The sequence below is a fragment of the Salvelinus alpinus genome, chromosome 13 (assembly GCF_045679555.1).
Source record: "Salvelinus alpinus chromosome 13, SLU_Salpinus.1, whole genome shotgun sequence".
Classification (NCBI taxonomy): Eukaryota; Metazoa; Chordata; class Actinopteri; order Salmoniformes; family Salmonidae; genus Salvelinus; species Salvelinus alpinus.
Window position 1 is genome coordinate 32,442,523 of NC_092098.1, and position 15,529 is coordinate 32,458,051.

A 15,529-nucleotide genomic window follows, 5' to 3' on the forward strand; every position below is an offset into this window, starting at 1 on the left:
GTCAACCAAGGCATTTTCTTTTTATTTACATCCATTGTGAATGACAACAGCTCCTTTTTCAAAGCGACAAATCTTTCCAACACTCCCCCTTGATAACCACCAAGCCTCGGCATGAAATAGAACATTTTCATGCTCTGATCCCATATCTCCACATAGTTTTGCAAACAGGCGTGCACGCTGTGGATATGGTTTGATGTAGTTTACAATCGAAGTTACCTGCTGCAGTATATCGTCGAGTTCTGTGCTCAGCTCTTTTGCTGCCAGTTGATCTCAGTGTATCATACAATGTGTCCATATGGCAGAGGGAGACACATTCATAACTAGAGTACCCGCTGTCCCGCCATAGATGGAGCCCCATCTGTGCAAAAGCCCACAATTCGATCCCATGGAATCTGTTTGTCGTCAATATAGTCACGCAGCGCACTGAACATCCCCTGTGCCGTTTCATACTTGGGAATCGTGAGACAGAACAATATGTCGTCATGACATGTATAGCAAACAAAATTCAATGCATGGGCATCTCGGCCCTCACAGCTAACGTCCATTTGGAGAGCATCAGCAGGGGAGTTTGAGTCATTCAGTCAGTTTCCTCTTGATTGCTAAATTCATAAATTCTTTGTTTAACAGTGTTATGTGACAAAGGTATTGACGTGAGTTTTTGTGCCTCTTCCTCCCCAAACATTATTTCACCATATCAATTGCAGCCGGTAATATAAAAGTCTCTGCAATAGTGGTTTCATAGCGTAGCGGGCCTAGCCATTCACCGTAGGAATAATTCAAGTGCAACGGTCAAGTGTGGTGTCACGGCCGTCGAATGAAGTAGACTAAAGTGCAGCGTTGTGATCGCACATACTCCTTTTTATTAGGATGACGCCGACAAAAACAATAAACAATACAAAAACAACCGTGAAGCTTAAGGCTATAGTGCCACAAACAAATACAACTACCCACACTGAAAGGAGGGAAAAGGGCTACCTAAGTATGGTTCCCAATCAGAGACAACAATAGACAGCTGTCCCTGATTGAGAACCATACCCGGCCAAAACATAGAAATACAAAATCATAGAAAACAAAAACATAGAATGCCCACCCCAAATCACACCCTGACCAAACCAAAAAGAGACATAAAAAGGCTCTAAGGTCAGGGCGTGACATGTGGCCTTTTCCCATGATCTAAGGGCGCTCTTTGGTTGAAAGTTTTCTTTTAGATTTTGATCATTTTCATTTAGATTTTTAAGGTTAACCAAATTACTATGATTGATTTTGATTTTGGAAACTCCCGTGACCTCATTTTCATATCAGGCGACCCCACGTGGGGTTGCTATCTCCAGTTAGGGATCCGCTGCTATAGGCCGTCTCATTGTCGTCAGTGATCAGGCCTACTACCGTTGTGAAATCAACAAACTTAATGATGGTGTTGGAGCCGTGCGCAGCCATGCAGTCATGGGTGAACAGGGAGTACAGGAGGGGACTAAGCACACACCCCTGAGGTACCCCAGTGTTGGGACAGCGTGGCGGATGTATTGTTGTTCTTGACACAAACCGGTGCGCCTGGCACTTACTACCATACCCTGTTCAAAGGCACTTCTTTTGTCTTGCCCATTCACCCTTTGAATGGCACACATGTCTCAACTGTCTCAAGGCTTAAAAATTCTTCTTTAACCTGTCTCCTCCCCTTCATCTAAACTGACTGAAGTGGATTTAACAAGTGACATCAATAAGGGATCATAACTTTCACCTGGATTCACCTGGTCAGTCTATGTCATGGAAAGAGTAGGTGTTTCTAATGTTTTGTATATTCAGTGTATATGTGCATTGCAACCAGTGGACAGCCAGTGAAAAATATGCTCTTGCAACAGCTGGATAGTGCAGATCCCAGCCTATGGAATAAAAGCTTGAGGGAGTTCCTCCCTTCTAAACTTCTCAGTGGCATTGTGCTCCATAGTGTCAAAAACTAGTTTAATTTAGGAAGACCATGAGTAGGGATTTTCATCCTCAATCTAATTTGTGCTGATTAACAACAACAAAAAATTATATTTGCTGAAACCCGCACACTTTTGATAGACTTAAACAGCTGCAAATTAACGAGACATCAACATGTCACCAACAAAAACAATAGACCTACTGCAAATGCAGCATATGGCATTCATTTTACACATGCAAATAGCACTTTTCGGTAGTGCTCAAAGCCTACCATTCCATTAAAGCAGCATTTATTTTTCAACTCAAAAGTAATGAGCCTAATCAGTCCTCCATGACAACAAAATCATAAAAAACAGTAGGCTAATAAGTCCTTTGTTTTACCAGAGCATAAACCAGAAATTATTTGGCTATCTATATATTTCTATATTTCCAAGTCATGTTTATATTCTTGAAGATCACAGTATTAATTAAATTAATTGGAATGACTGGAAATCTGACTACGATTATGCTATATCTTTATGTGAAGAACATCAATTTATGGCCACTTATGTAAACTAAAACATTGATTTATCATGCAATAGATGTCGTTCAATTGGTAATATTAATTTTTGTCTTCTTCTAATGAAGAGGAAAGTAATCTAAAAGTAAGTAATCAGATTACGTTAATGAGTTTGGGTTATCCAAAAGTTACGTTTACTGATTACAATTTTGGACAGGTTAACTAATAACTAACGAATTACGTTTAGAAAGTAACCTACCCAACCCTGTCTATCATGGATCACATAGCAAACAGTTATTTTCTGATGACCTAAGAATAGTCTTGCATCATCAACATTGAGACACCGACATTGCCTGTGCCTAGGGTGTGGAGACAGCAGCACCAATTTAGGAAGGTAGAAATTTCAGACTAACACATCTTGCCGTATTCTTCTCTCCCAGAGGAGGCCATGTTTTCTTTGCTTAACACAAAAGATGCTGCAGCAACATCTATAGCACCTGCAAAACCAACCTAGCCAATCAGCAGGCGTGCATCTAACCCACAAGATGAGTTAAGAGCAATTGCTAGGCATTACATCAGAGTGATGAGTCACTCCCTGGGCTTGGGGGACAATACAACACATGCCCCAGTCCTTTATATCTGTCCCTCCCAACAGCCATACCAAGAATGAATGTGTGTGTTGTGTGTCTATCTGTGTGGAGACCAGAAGTCCCCACAAGAATAGTAAACAAACAAAAATTCGACCAACTGGGGATATTTTGCCGGTCCCAACAAGGAAAAATGCTATTTCTAGGGGGTTGAGGTTTATGGTAAGAATTTGTGTTAAGATAAGAGTTGGGGTGTAAAGGTTAGGGTTAAATTTTGGGGTTAAGGTTAGGGTTAAGTTTAGTGGTTAGGGAAAATAAGATTTTGAATGGGAATCAATTGTGTCCTCACAAGGTTAGTAAAACAAGACCATGTGTGTGTATATGTCTAGGGAATGTGGTTAGCAGGTTTTAGTAGGCATGTGTGTGTGTGCGTGCGTGCGTGAGGGGGTGCCATACAGGGTAGCCTATCAACTTTCGAAGGCCTTTCCACTTCAATGAAGAAATAAATCCATTCAGAGACCACGGTAGGTTGCTTTTCAGCAAACCAAAAACCCTTTCTCTTCTCCCTCCAATACTCTATAGAATGTCTTCAGAGCTTACACAATGCAAATCAGTCTGGGTCCCTATTCATGGATTGATTAATATGCAAAGATGGCCCATCCTTATCAAACAGTCAGCAATAAAAAAAATACAACGCAAGCTGCCAGTGGAGTCATTTTGGATTTTTCATCCATTTGGTCTTTCAACTGCAATGGGTTCGTTCAATAAGTGAAATATGAAACCATTTAGTTTCGATAATAACATCCCAGTTTTTGACAATTATTCCACGTTAACTCACTGATCTTAATATGAGACATTAAAACCATGGCATTGTCATGACTGTCCTGTGAGGATACAAATAGGTCAGATCAGGTTTGCAAAGAATAACTTCAACCAGACCCCCTCTCAACCGCAGAGGGGGGGAGGAGGGAACTGGTGGGGGTTAACAACTCACCCCCTGTTGTAAATCAAGGAGAGACGATTCAGGTCTCTAATGTGGCTTTGTTTCAAGAGACTTTTCACGTCAACTCTAACACGTTCAAAAGTGAATACTGGAACAATAATTTTAACACAGAACGTGTGGAATGGTCAGAGGCGATCTATAGAACACTAATGTTATTTTGTGATGTCATTAAAATGTTATAAAGGAAATACTGTAACTTTGAAAGTATACCCACTACATGTATGAAGTTTCCATCCGATGCGTTATGCATGTAATATGAAAAATGATGAAAGTGTTTTTGTTAAGAGAGGGATATGATTTTAGGAGCCATAAGAGATCATTGTTTTACATACACTTTGCACAGTGACAAGTCACGTCAGCATGACGGAACCGCCCTTTCGAACAAACTGTATCAAATTATGGGTTAAGAATTAACATATCAGACCAGAAAAGCGTGACGCTGCAGCTGCACGCTAAAAGTGGTTTGAACTCTGAATCGCAACACGAGGTAGAGACAATAAACACACCTCCTGGACAATCACTGGTAAGGCTGATTAGCAGTCCTAAGTTTAGTATCTTCGAAAGAGAATTTAAGTAGGACCATCTTACTACTCTGCTCAAACAATCGCATCACGTTACTCTCATCATTCCACTGGGAACCATCGACCCGGCTGGCTAGCCTATCTTCAAAGAAGCATCTTCAGGAGCGAATGGAAGGAAAATAAACTCTGTAGTTCTGTTCAGGACTACACGACAAGTTACCGGACAACTACAAAGGACAACAGTATGAAACTTGTCGAAACCCTTTTTGACAATCAGAGCCTTACAAGCGTGCCGCAAAAAGCCCCAACTCTCATTACAAGGTGGACCGGTCCACCGAGAGAGATCCGGCGAACCAAGACATGTCACGTAAATACATTTATGATTTCTTACTCAAACAGGGCGGCGGTTCGTGTGCAAAGTATATGATTACTGTAAGTGAGAGAAGTTTCTAAATGTACCAAAATATTATGTCTCTGTCCCTCTCTTCCCCCCTCTCCATCTCTTTTGTAACAAGCAGCCATGTTGTGTCAGTCTGCTCGGGACCTGTTTTTAACGTATTAAGTGTGTATATTTATCCTGTACTACCATTTAATTAGCTAGTAAATAAATAATTAAACCAATTTGTGTAGTACTGAATCATAAGTAAGGCTCTGGTTTTTGCAGATGCAAGGAGGTTACGACTGTTCAGAACGATGATATGACACAAGGTTCTGATTTATTAAATTGACCGTTTTTTTGTTGTTGTTTTTACCCCTTTTTCGTGGTATCCAATTGCTAGTTCCAGTCTTGTCATCGGGAGAGGCGAAGGTCGAGAGCTGTGTGTCCTCAAACACAACCCAACCAAGCCGCACTGCTTCTTGACACAATGCCCACTTAACCCGGAAGCCAGCTGCACCAATGTGCCGGAGGAAACACAGTGCAACTGGCATCTGCATGCACTACACCCGGCCTGCCACAGGAGTCACTAGTGCGCGATGGGACAAGGACATCCCTGCCGGCCAAACCAGAGCCTAACGACGCTGGGACAATTGTGCGCCACCCCATGGGTCTCCCAGTTGAGGCCGGCTGCGACAGAGCCTGGACTCGAATCCAGAATCTCTAGTGGCACAGCTAGCACTGCAGTGCCTTAGACCACTGCGCCACTCGGGAGCCATAAATTGACTGTTTATATACAGTGGGGAGAACAAGTAGTTGATACACTGCCAATTTTGCAGGTTTTCCTACTTACAAAGCATGTAGAGGTCTGTAATTTTTATCATAGGTACACTTCAACTGTGAGAGACGGAATCTAATCACATTGTATCTAAAACAAAAATCCAGAAAATCACATTGTATGATTTTAAGTAATTAATTTGCATTTTATTGCATGACATAAGTATTTGATACATCAGAAAAGCTTAACTTAATATTTGGTAAAGAAACCTTTGTTTGCAATTACAGAGATCATACGTTTCTTGTAGTTCTTGACCAGGTTTGCACACACAGCAGCAGGGATTTTGGCCCACTCCTCCATACAGACCTTCTCCAGATCCTTCAGGTTTCGGGGCTGTCGCTGGGCAATACGGACTTTCAGCTCCCTCCAAAGACTTTCTATTGGGTTCAGGTCTGGAGACTGGCTAGGCCACTCCAGGACCTTGAGATGCTTCTTACGGAGCCACTCCTTAGTTGCCCTGGTTGTGTGTTTTGGGTCGTTGTCATGCTGGAAGACCCAGCCACGACCCATCTTCAATGCTCTTACTGAGGGAAGGAGGTTGTTGGCCAAGATCTCGCGATACATGGCCCCATCCATCCTCCCCTCAATACGGTGCAGTCGTCCTGTCCCCTTTGCAGAAAAGCATCCCCAAAGAATGATGTTTCCACCTCCATGCTTCACAGTTGGGATGGTGTTCTTGGGGTTGTACTCATCCTTCTTCTTCCTCCAAACACGGCGAGTGGAGTTTAGACCGAAAAGCTCTATTTTTGTCTCATCAGACCACATGACCCTCTCCCATTCCTCCTCTGGATCATCCAGATGGTCATTGGCAAACTTCAGATGGGCCTGGACATGCGCTGGCTTGAGCAGGGGGACCTTGCATGCGCTGCAGGATTTTAATCCATGACGGCGTAGTGTGTTACTAATGGTTTTCCTTTGAGACTGTGGTCCCAGCTCTCTTCAGGTCATTGACCAGGTCCTGCCGTGTAGTTCTGGGCTGATCCCTCACCTTCCTCATGATCATTGATGCCCCACGAGGTGAGATCTTGCATGGAGCCCCAGACCGAGGGTGATTGACCGTCATCTTGAACTTCTTCCATTTTCTAATAATTGCGCCAACAGTTGTTGCATTCTCACCAAGCTGCTTGCCTATTGTCCTGTAGCCCATCCCAGCCTTGTGCAGGTCTACAATTTTATCCCTGATGTCCTTACACAGCTCTCTAGTCTTGGCCATTGTGGAGAGGTTGGAGTCTGTTTGATTGAGTGTGTGGACAGGTGTCTTTTATACAGGTAACGAGTTCAAACAGGTGCAGTTAATACAGGTAATGAGTGGAGAACAGGAGGGCTTCTTAAAGAAAAACTAACAGGTCTGTGAGAGCCGGAATTCTTACTGGTTGGTAGGTGTATCAAATACTTATGTCATGCAATAAAATGCAAATTAATTACTTAAAAATCATACAATGTGATTTTCTGGATTTTATGATAACAATTACAGACCTCTACATGCTTTGTAAGTAGGAAAACCTGCAGTGTATCAAATACTTGTTCTCCCCACTGTATATATGATAAAGACCTTTTAGAGTTTAATATTAGGAGATGGTAACTCTTTAAAGAAACACTCTCGTGATGCCCCAGATCGTAATGAGTTAATTGTTACAATTTAATTTAATCGGGTAACAATTAAACATAGTTAGTTGGTTAGATAAATAACAGTCCTCAGATTAATGTTAAATCAAGTCACAACAGCATTGAGAATCTTTTGCACATAATACAGGTTATTCAGCCCCCAAAATCTGTTCCACTATTCCAATTAAACATGCTGACCTACAACTGCACTACAGCCACAGAAATACTTTAGACTTGAACACATAGTGAAGAGTCTTCAGGATAAAATCTACAATGTCTTCATCAGGCTTGAGCAAATGGAAGTGGCGCAGCAACAAATTACTCACCCATGAGATTTCTGTTTTGTAGTTAAATCATATCACCTTCAAGCCTGCCCATTGAGCAAATAATTTAAGCCTTTCCATTTTCAGTCCATTATTGCACTTGCTAAGGTCTTACTCAATAATTAAATATACTTTTGACTGGATTGGTTCAAAGGGGCTCTCTTAAGTTTATGTTCCATGAAGAACAGTCATCATTGGGATGAAATCAATTCTTCCAAATGAGGCTTATCAATGAACCACAGAAAATCACATTTTGGCTCACTAAATTGAATTGCCGCCCATCTCCACATTCACACAGTCTTTTGAACAATCCTAGACACACAGGGGTTTTCCAACGTCTTAGTGAACAAAATCAGCATTGACCGCAGAATCTGCTGCGAGAATCTAACTCGACTCACAGCGAGGGAGAGCTGTGACACACTGGTCTGGAAAGGAGGCCATTGTAAATGCAGATTCGTGCAGAAATGTGCTGAGCTTTGATTGGTTATCTTTAAAAAAAAAAAATCTATCCTGGGGTGTTGAGACCTCACGTTGTTTGGAAGGAGGCGGCGCTCAGGGACTGTGTGGTTTTCCATGTGGGTGTTGGAGTGAGAAAGACAGAGGAGAACCAATCAGTAAAAAAGCACATCCCCTTCATATTCGACGTATCATGCAGACAAAATACAAATAGCCTTTCCAAATGAAGTCAGGAGGACTGCAGGTGAGCTGACAGAAGGAATGATGAACTTTAAAAGAGGTTGTGGTTAACCCCTTGTTGGGCCCACAAAAAAGAGCAGATTTGTATTAAATACAGGATGAATGACCTGTACTTCATACACACAGACCTAGCCAATCATTACAAACAAGAGTAGAGCTACGTTGAAGACTATCAATGTTATGCCAAATTTAATGTACAATTTACCTCCACTTTGGGTACACACAATGCTGTACATTATTATTATTATGTACATTACAGAGTAGTCTAAAACTTTGTGTGTATATCCCTTTAAACGCTATGCCTCTCACCCAACAGGAACGGGGCAGGGTTTGAAGCTGGATGTTTTATTCATATCTCATTCCAAGCAACAGACCGAAAGCCTTATAATTTTCCCTTGTTAAACTGCTTTTTACAGTTTCCCCCTCTCAAAAAAAGGGAATCATATTTTCATAGTGGCTTTGAACTTGCCACAGAAGTTGAAATCTCAGATGTTAACCATCTTGGAATTGTTTATTTTCTGTCCAACTGTTGACTAATCTTAAACTTCACCCTCTTCTTGAGGTAAACTCTACTCCGAACACAAAAACAACACGCTTTTTGCAAAGTCTTTGCACTCCCCATTTTTTATTTGCTTAATTTTAAAGAACTCTCTGAAGTGTGTTCTCTCCTGGATTTACTTTTTTGACATTGATGGGGACCTGAACCTTCCAAAAAGCAGCAGAGCCAGGGGCTTCCGAGAGAATGCCACCAACGTGATGGGAATGTGTGGCGGGAGCCATCGTTTGGCTGGCAGTCACATGTGCATTTAATGGTATGGGTCATAACATGTCAACACCAGACAACAGCACAGGCACAGTTTTTGCACCACTACCGTCTGTCACAAATCACACAGCCCCAATGCAATATTCCAACCGTGACAGGAGACAACTACAAAACCTCCTTAAAACAGCTTCCGGGATACAAATGTGATGTAAGAAAAAGAGAAGGGAAGAATGGCAGTGATTCTCAAATGTGCTTCTCACTTGACTGAGTCAGAGAACGAAATGTAACCAGCAACAGCTCCCTGTCTGTCTAGTTGGATCCCCTATGTGCTCTCTGTCTTCAGACTGATGGCAACAGATGTGATGATGCACCTCCATTCCACAGAACTAGTTACTGTTAATACTCCCCCAACCAGCCAAAGCCTTTGTCTTGCTGCCTTTTAGTCAAGCCAGTCGTAAAATATAAGCCACTTTTCATATTCAATTAGTTTCTTTCTCAAACAATATATATAATTTCATCCAGCAAAGAATCTAGCGGCATTTTCTTGGATGTTGGCCATGGTTCCTTGTTAGTCACTGGCATCGGAATGTAAATATCAGCGAACTGGAACTGAATACTTTTAATTACATTGTTCCTGTACAATTTTAAAAATCTGCTTTCTAACATATTACTGTCGTTACTTGCCTAAAAATTGTACAGGAACAATGTAATTAAAAATATTCAGTTCCAGTTCGCTGATATTTACATAACACTTCACTAACACTTCACAGGCTAATCAAATAATGTGATCCTTTTTTTAAATGTATTTAACCTTTATTTACCTAGGCAAGTCAGTTAAGAACAAATTCTTATTTACAACGACGGCCTACCCCGGCCAAAACCGTACGACACTGGGCCAATTGTGCGCCGCCCTATGGGACTCCCAATCAAAGCAAGATGTGATACAGCCTGGATTTGAACCAGGGACTGTAGTGATGCCTCTTGCACTGAGATGCAGTGCCTTAGACCATTGCGCCACGCAACTCCCTTTCAATGGAGTAGGACTTAGTTATTCACAATTGTTAAATTATCTCTCTCTAGTCCACTGCACTTTCCCTCCTCAAAATGAACTGAATCTGGTTATTTATAGTGAACACTGGAGTAGGCTACTGATTTTGAGGAACCCTTAATATTCCCCCTACTGTTGCTTAGTCCTCATGACCATTTTCTTCCTCACATTTTCACTGGAGCTACCCTCCTCCTAAACCTCCCTGACATCAATGTCACCTCCCTAGCTCAACCAAAGACAAAAGTGTTTTGTGTTTGTCAATAAAAAAAACATACTCATTCTCATCTTTATGCAAAAACACACATGTAGGCCTATTCTTAACAATTAGTTTTATGGAATGTGTATCTGCATGTGCATGTGTGTCAGAGAGAGCAAGGAGGGGGGTCCTCCTGCCTGAGGACAGCACTCTCTGATTGGATATAATTGTTTACCATGGAATTCACAATGACTACTGAGCCATTTCTTTAGATCTTTACATAAATAGTCAGTGACGTTTATTAATGGATGCCAAAGCAAGCCAGGCTACCCCCCCAAAAAAAATTAAAACATAATTTTCCTTCAATTCTGAAGAGGCTGAATGTATCTCACAGGTGAAAACACCCAAGTGAGCGAAACAGCGCCCCTCTGTCTCTCTTGATGCTGTCTGGTCCAAACGAGTATGACATTGCTGCCACCCGTAGCATTGAATGCAAGGGAAGCCAGCGAGCATCTGGCCTCCCTTGACAAAAACAATATAAAACATTTGCCAATCAGCGTCGCGCTAAACTGAGCAAGCTCAACTGTGAACGGTCCTTGAGCACCAAAAAAAATTGTCAAGGGAAACCAGCTTGGATTTGGCGTCACTCCTATCAAAACCCTCAGACCAAACGAAATTGACAGAAAAACTGTTCATTTATCATCGAATCACAGCCTACTTCGCCAAAGAGGTGATGACTTAACAAGCGCATTCACGACAAAAGCACTGTCGTTACACCAATGTACCTAACCATAAACATCAATGCCTTTCTTAAAATCAATACACAAGTATATTTTATTAAACCTGCATATTTCGTTAAAATAAATTCATGTTATCAGGCAATATTAACTAGGGAAATTGTCACTTCTCTTGCGTTCTGTGCAAGCAGAGTCAGGGTATATGCAGCAGTTTGGGCCGCCTGGCTCGTTGCGAACTGTGTGAAGACCATTTCTTCCTTACAAAGACGGTAAGTAATTTGCCAGAATTTTACATAATTATGACATAACATTGAAGGTTGTGCAATGTAACAGCGATATTTAGACTTATGGATGCCACCCGTTCAATAAAATACCGAACGGTTCCGTATTTCACTGAAAGAATAAACGTTTTGTTTTCGAAATTATAGTTTCCGGATTTGAACATATTAACAACCTATGGCTCGTATTTCTGTGTGTTTATTATATTATAATAAAGTATATGATTTGATATTTGATAGAGCAGTCTGGTAGCGGTGAACCACCAGCTTTCATATGTTCTCATGTTCTGAGCAAGGATCATAAACGTTTGCTTTTTTACATGGCACATATTGCACTTTCACTTTCTTCTCCAACACTGTGTTTTTGCATTATTTAAACCAAATTGAACATGTTTCATTACTTATTTGAGATTAAATAGATTTTTATTTATGAATTATATTAAGTTAAAATGAAAGTGTTCATTCAGTATTGTTGTAATTGTTATTATTACAAATATATATACATATAAATCGTCTGATTAATCGGTATCAGCTTTTTTTGGTCCTCCAATAATCGGTATCGGCATTGAAAATTCATAATCGGTCGACCTCTATAGCTGACCACACTGCTCGCGTCACGTGCGCAAGCATTGCAAAATAAATGTACACATACATGTTATTCAATCATTGCACCCACACTGCTCGCGAGCGTCTGCGTGGCCAGGCGCTAAAATAGAAATTGGTTCTATTTGTGACTCTCAACGCGCTGCAAGTCCAGCCTCTCCCATCTCCTCATTGGTTTTCAGGAGCATATACCCATGTGGGTGATTGAAAGAACTCTGGTCGGTCGGTTATAGTAATGCTGTAAAGTTGGTTGCCAACTGCCATATAAAGGCCAAAGAAGAAAAAGAAGCCTGAAGGAAGGAGGAGAGATGAGGAGAAACAAATTCGATTTATCTGTGGATTAATTGTCAAAGTAAGGGACCTTGTGCATTTCAGGTAAAATAACAACCCAAATATATATATACCAGGAGAAATTAGCTAGCAACAGCAAGCCATAAATTGCCATAAATGTTTAATGATTTTTGACCTGTCCCCAAATTAATATAATTGGTTCAGAGTTTGTTTTGACATTTCAACCTGTGTGTCCTGATCACTTCTGATGTGGGTTAACAAAATCAACTTGGGCACGCAGACGCACGCGCGCTTGTGGTTTGGTCAGCATGTTACTGTACATGCAGTATGCTTTGTAGACGTCACCAGACAGAGGTTGCTATCCGGTTTTGTGATAAAACAAAGGTGTGGTTGAATTTATTCTGACACTGTATTCTTATTGTCTCAGACTTTAGGCCTATATATCACGGTCACAAAGCATAGGAATTTAACAGGTTATAGAGCAAACAATGCAATTATCACAACACAGGTTAATTTCTTTTGGGGGGGGGCTTCCCCAGTGATTTTACCCACACCCGGCTACTGATAATGGTAGCATATATTCTCCATAGACAGAAAGAAAAACACTGTACAAGCCATGGGTTTGTTTCCTCTCCAAAAATCAATAGGCCAATTCGGGGGAGAAAAAAAATCTCAGACGCATATACAAAGTGTCATTATAACCCTGACTGGAAGGGCTTGCTAGGTCCATCAAATGTATGTATAATGTCAAATGTATTGATGTAGCTAACTATGCTACTATGTGGTTCACGTTACAAGCATGCACGGTCTGTCAGCACGGAGCTCCATTGATTCAATACAATGTAGCCTATCATATTGAAGGCTGCAACTCTTACTGACAATCAGCCTCGGGATATTTTCAATCGCCTCACATGTACGCATGAATTTATAAAAAACTCCCTTAAACAATTGTCATTGAAAACAAAATAAGACATTAGGCTTTCAAGTTTAACCTAGAATACTATAATCCACTAAGAAATGCCGTAGCTAGCACGTTCTAAAAAATGTTTTGCATGTGCATAGGGTTGAGGACCGAAACAAAGCATCCCCATTAGCAACCAACGTTTGAGCACAATATGTGCGAGACCTCAACATCTATATTTAATGCATAAAAAGCTACCCAACTCATTTTATTAGACTACTGTAAATGGTTATAGGTTTCTCATAAATTCAATGTGACAGGCATCAAATCTAACACATTCAAAATGAAACTCTTGGGGGATTTTGCTGACACAAAGGTGCACCGATGAAATGCTTGTTTCCCCAAGACCAAATGCACCCATCTTCCCCTTGGAGCTTAACCCACTCCTCAGCAACAACAAAGCTCAGGGTTAAGAAAAACAGGTTGTCAAACTGCTCCTATCAAACCATGTCTAGTCCAGAGAGCCCAAATCACAAGGAATACAGCTCAATTAAAGGACAAGTGATATTCTCTTATTACGCAGATAGTTACCAGTAGCCTACGGACAGTAGCCTATTCGGGATTTAGTCTATACGGCGATGAAATAAGGCAAAAAATATAGTTAATTTCCTTTCATGTTACCACAGCCATTATTGAGAGAACATAGCCTACTATCCCGTTTCTCTCATATATGAGAAAATCATGTTTCCATAGCCTCTGTGTCCTTCCTATATCCAAGGCAACAGCTCCAATATGATATAACTAACTGTCCATTGAAACACATATGAGACGCGGTAAGCACGGATGAGATACGGATGCTACTATAAAAATAACAAAACACAGAACTTTCAGAATTTATAGAAAACTTTCATCATTCAATGAATAAAGGTGGCCATCTCCAATAAAACATTTAAATTTTTTATAAAAACATAATCTTACCTGCATAGCCAAAGAAGAGCAATGCCCAGATGAGATCCATTGTTTGAAGCATTGCAATATCACAAAGTTATTCTCCTTGAAGAATAGATAGACAGACTTGGCGGGACGAGTTCTGTGTTCTGAAGAAATATTTGTTTTCCAACTATTGTATTCTGATAGCAATATTATAATTGGTCTTGCCGCTACCCTGGAACGCACGCGAGTAGAACGAAGAATGAGTGACAAGCAGCAGCCGTAGCACACACAACACGAATTAATCCGCCAGGGCAAAGCGTTTGCGCTCACACGCTCGAGGGGGGCAATGGGATGCAGGCACAAACTAGTGCGCTCAGTTAGTCGTTCTCCACTGCGGCTGCACAGAGACGGCTGATGGTGTGTTAGGAAAATCTTGTCATGGAGTTTGTGAATAATTCGGATTAGGAATGTCACGAAACCACTATTGAGCCTTACAAAACCGAAGTGCATTTTGAGAAGATCTTTAACCAAAAATATTTTAAGTCTACATTTAAATGTAAGTCTACATCCGCACCTACTGAGGAGATGTGCAGTTTTGCGCAATTGTGCATTGTCTCCACCTACTGTTTATCACCATGTGACTCGCCAAATTACCAGTTCACCTTTCTCATGATGAAAATTCATGGATGCATTCCTTGTGCAGCTTTCCTTATTATCCCACGTTTTGTATTTAGCACCTAATTTAACCACACTGTGGTACCTGCTTAGTCCATAAATGCATGAATCTTAAACCAGTCCGTATTTTTTTTAGGAAGCTCAGTCACCATCTGGTCATGACAACGACACTCGGCGACCTAATTAATAGCCTAAAATGCTTCCCGGGAAAATAGGGCATCCTCTGCACTGCGTCACCAAAGTCCCCTCTAACTAAACTGCATATTTTTATAGTTTCCAATTCCTGTTAGCAGTAACGGACTACACAGAAATCCCGCAAGTGGCACGCCTCCTTTTATGCCAAGTGCAAACCACATTTAATGTTATGTTTCAGGACGACTAGAGCAGACAATTCATTAGTAGGTGCAACATGAGGTTGCAGAAAACCGAGAGTTGCATTTCTATGGCCATTTGATTAATAGGCTACTTAGCATTTTACACCATATATATTTAACACCATTTCATGCCTTCAACAGCTATCTGTCATGAGCAGACATTCTCATATTCACACAAGTGATATCCATTTGATCAATGGAACTTGCTCCTATGGTTAATATCTGATTGAAAAAGGTGAAAAGGCCTACTTATGCATGAACATGTAGACCACAGTACACTGTCCAAAACATATCAAATCCACAATCAGATAGAATCTCAGTTTGTCTTACTGTAAGATGCCTATCTACCAGCTGTAGTT

At 41.0% G+C, this 15,529-nt stretch overlaps 1 protein-coding gene across 11 annotated transcripts in view; it reads right to left on the bottom strand.

The window, feature by feature from the left end:
- Positions 1-14,652, bottom strand: part of LOC139537568 (neural cell adhesion molecule 1-like) — a 325,232-nt gene extending 310,580 nt beyond the window's left edge. For 2 of the 11 annotated variants that reach the window (XM_071339021.1, XM_071339025.1), the window contains exon 1: positions 14,167-14,652. In XM_071339021.1, the coding sequence (XP_071195122.1) occupies positions 14,167-14,218 (52 nt within the window). In that variant the 5' untranslated portion in view covers positions 14,219-14,652. The remainder of the gene's footprint in view (positions 1-14,166) is intronic. The other 9 variants (XM_071339023.1, XM_071339022.1, XM_071339024.1 and 6 more) reach the window with 9 other exon arrangements.
- Between the last annotated feature and the right edge of the window lie 877 nt (positions 14,653-15,529).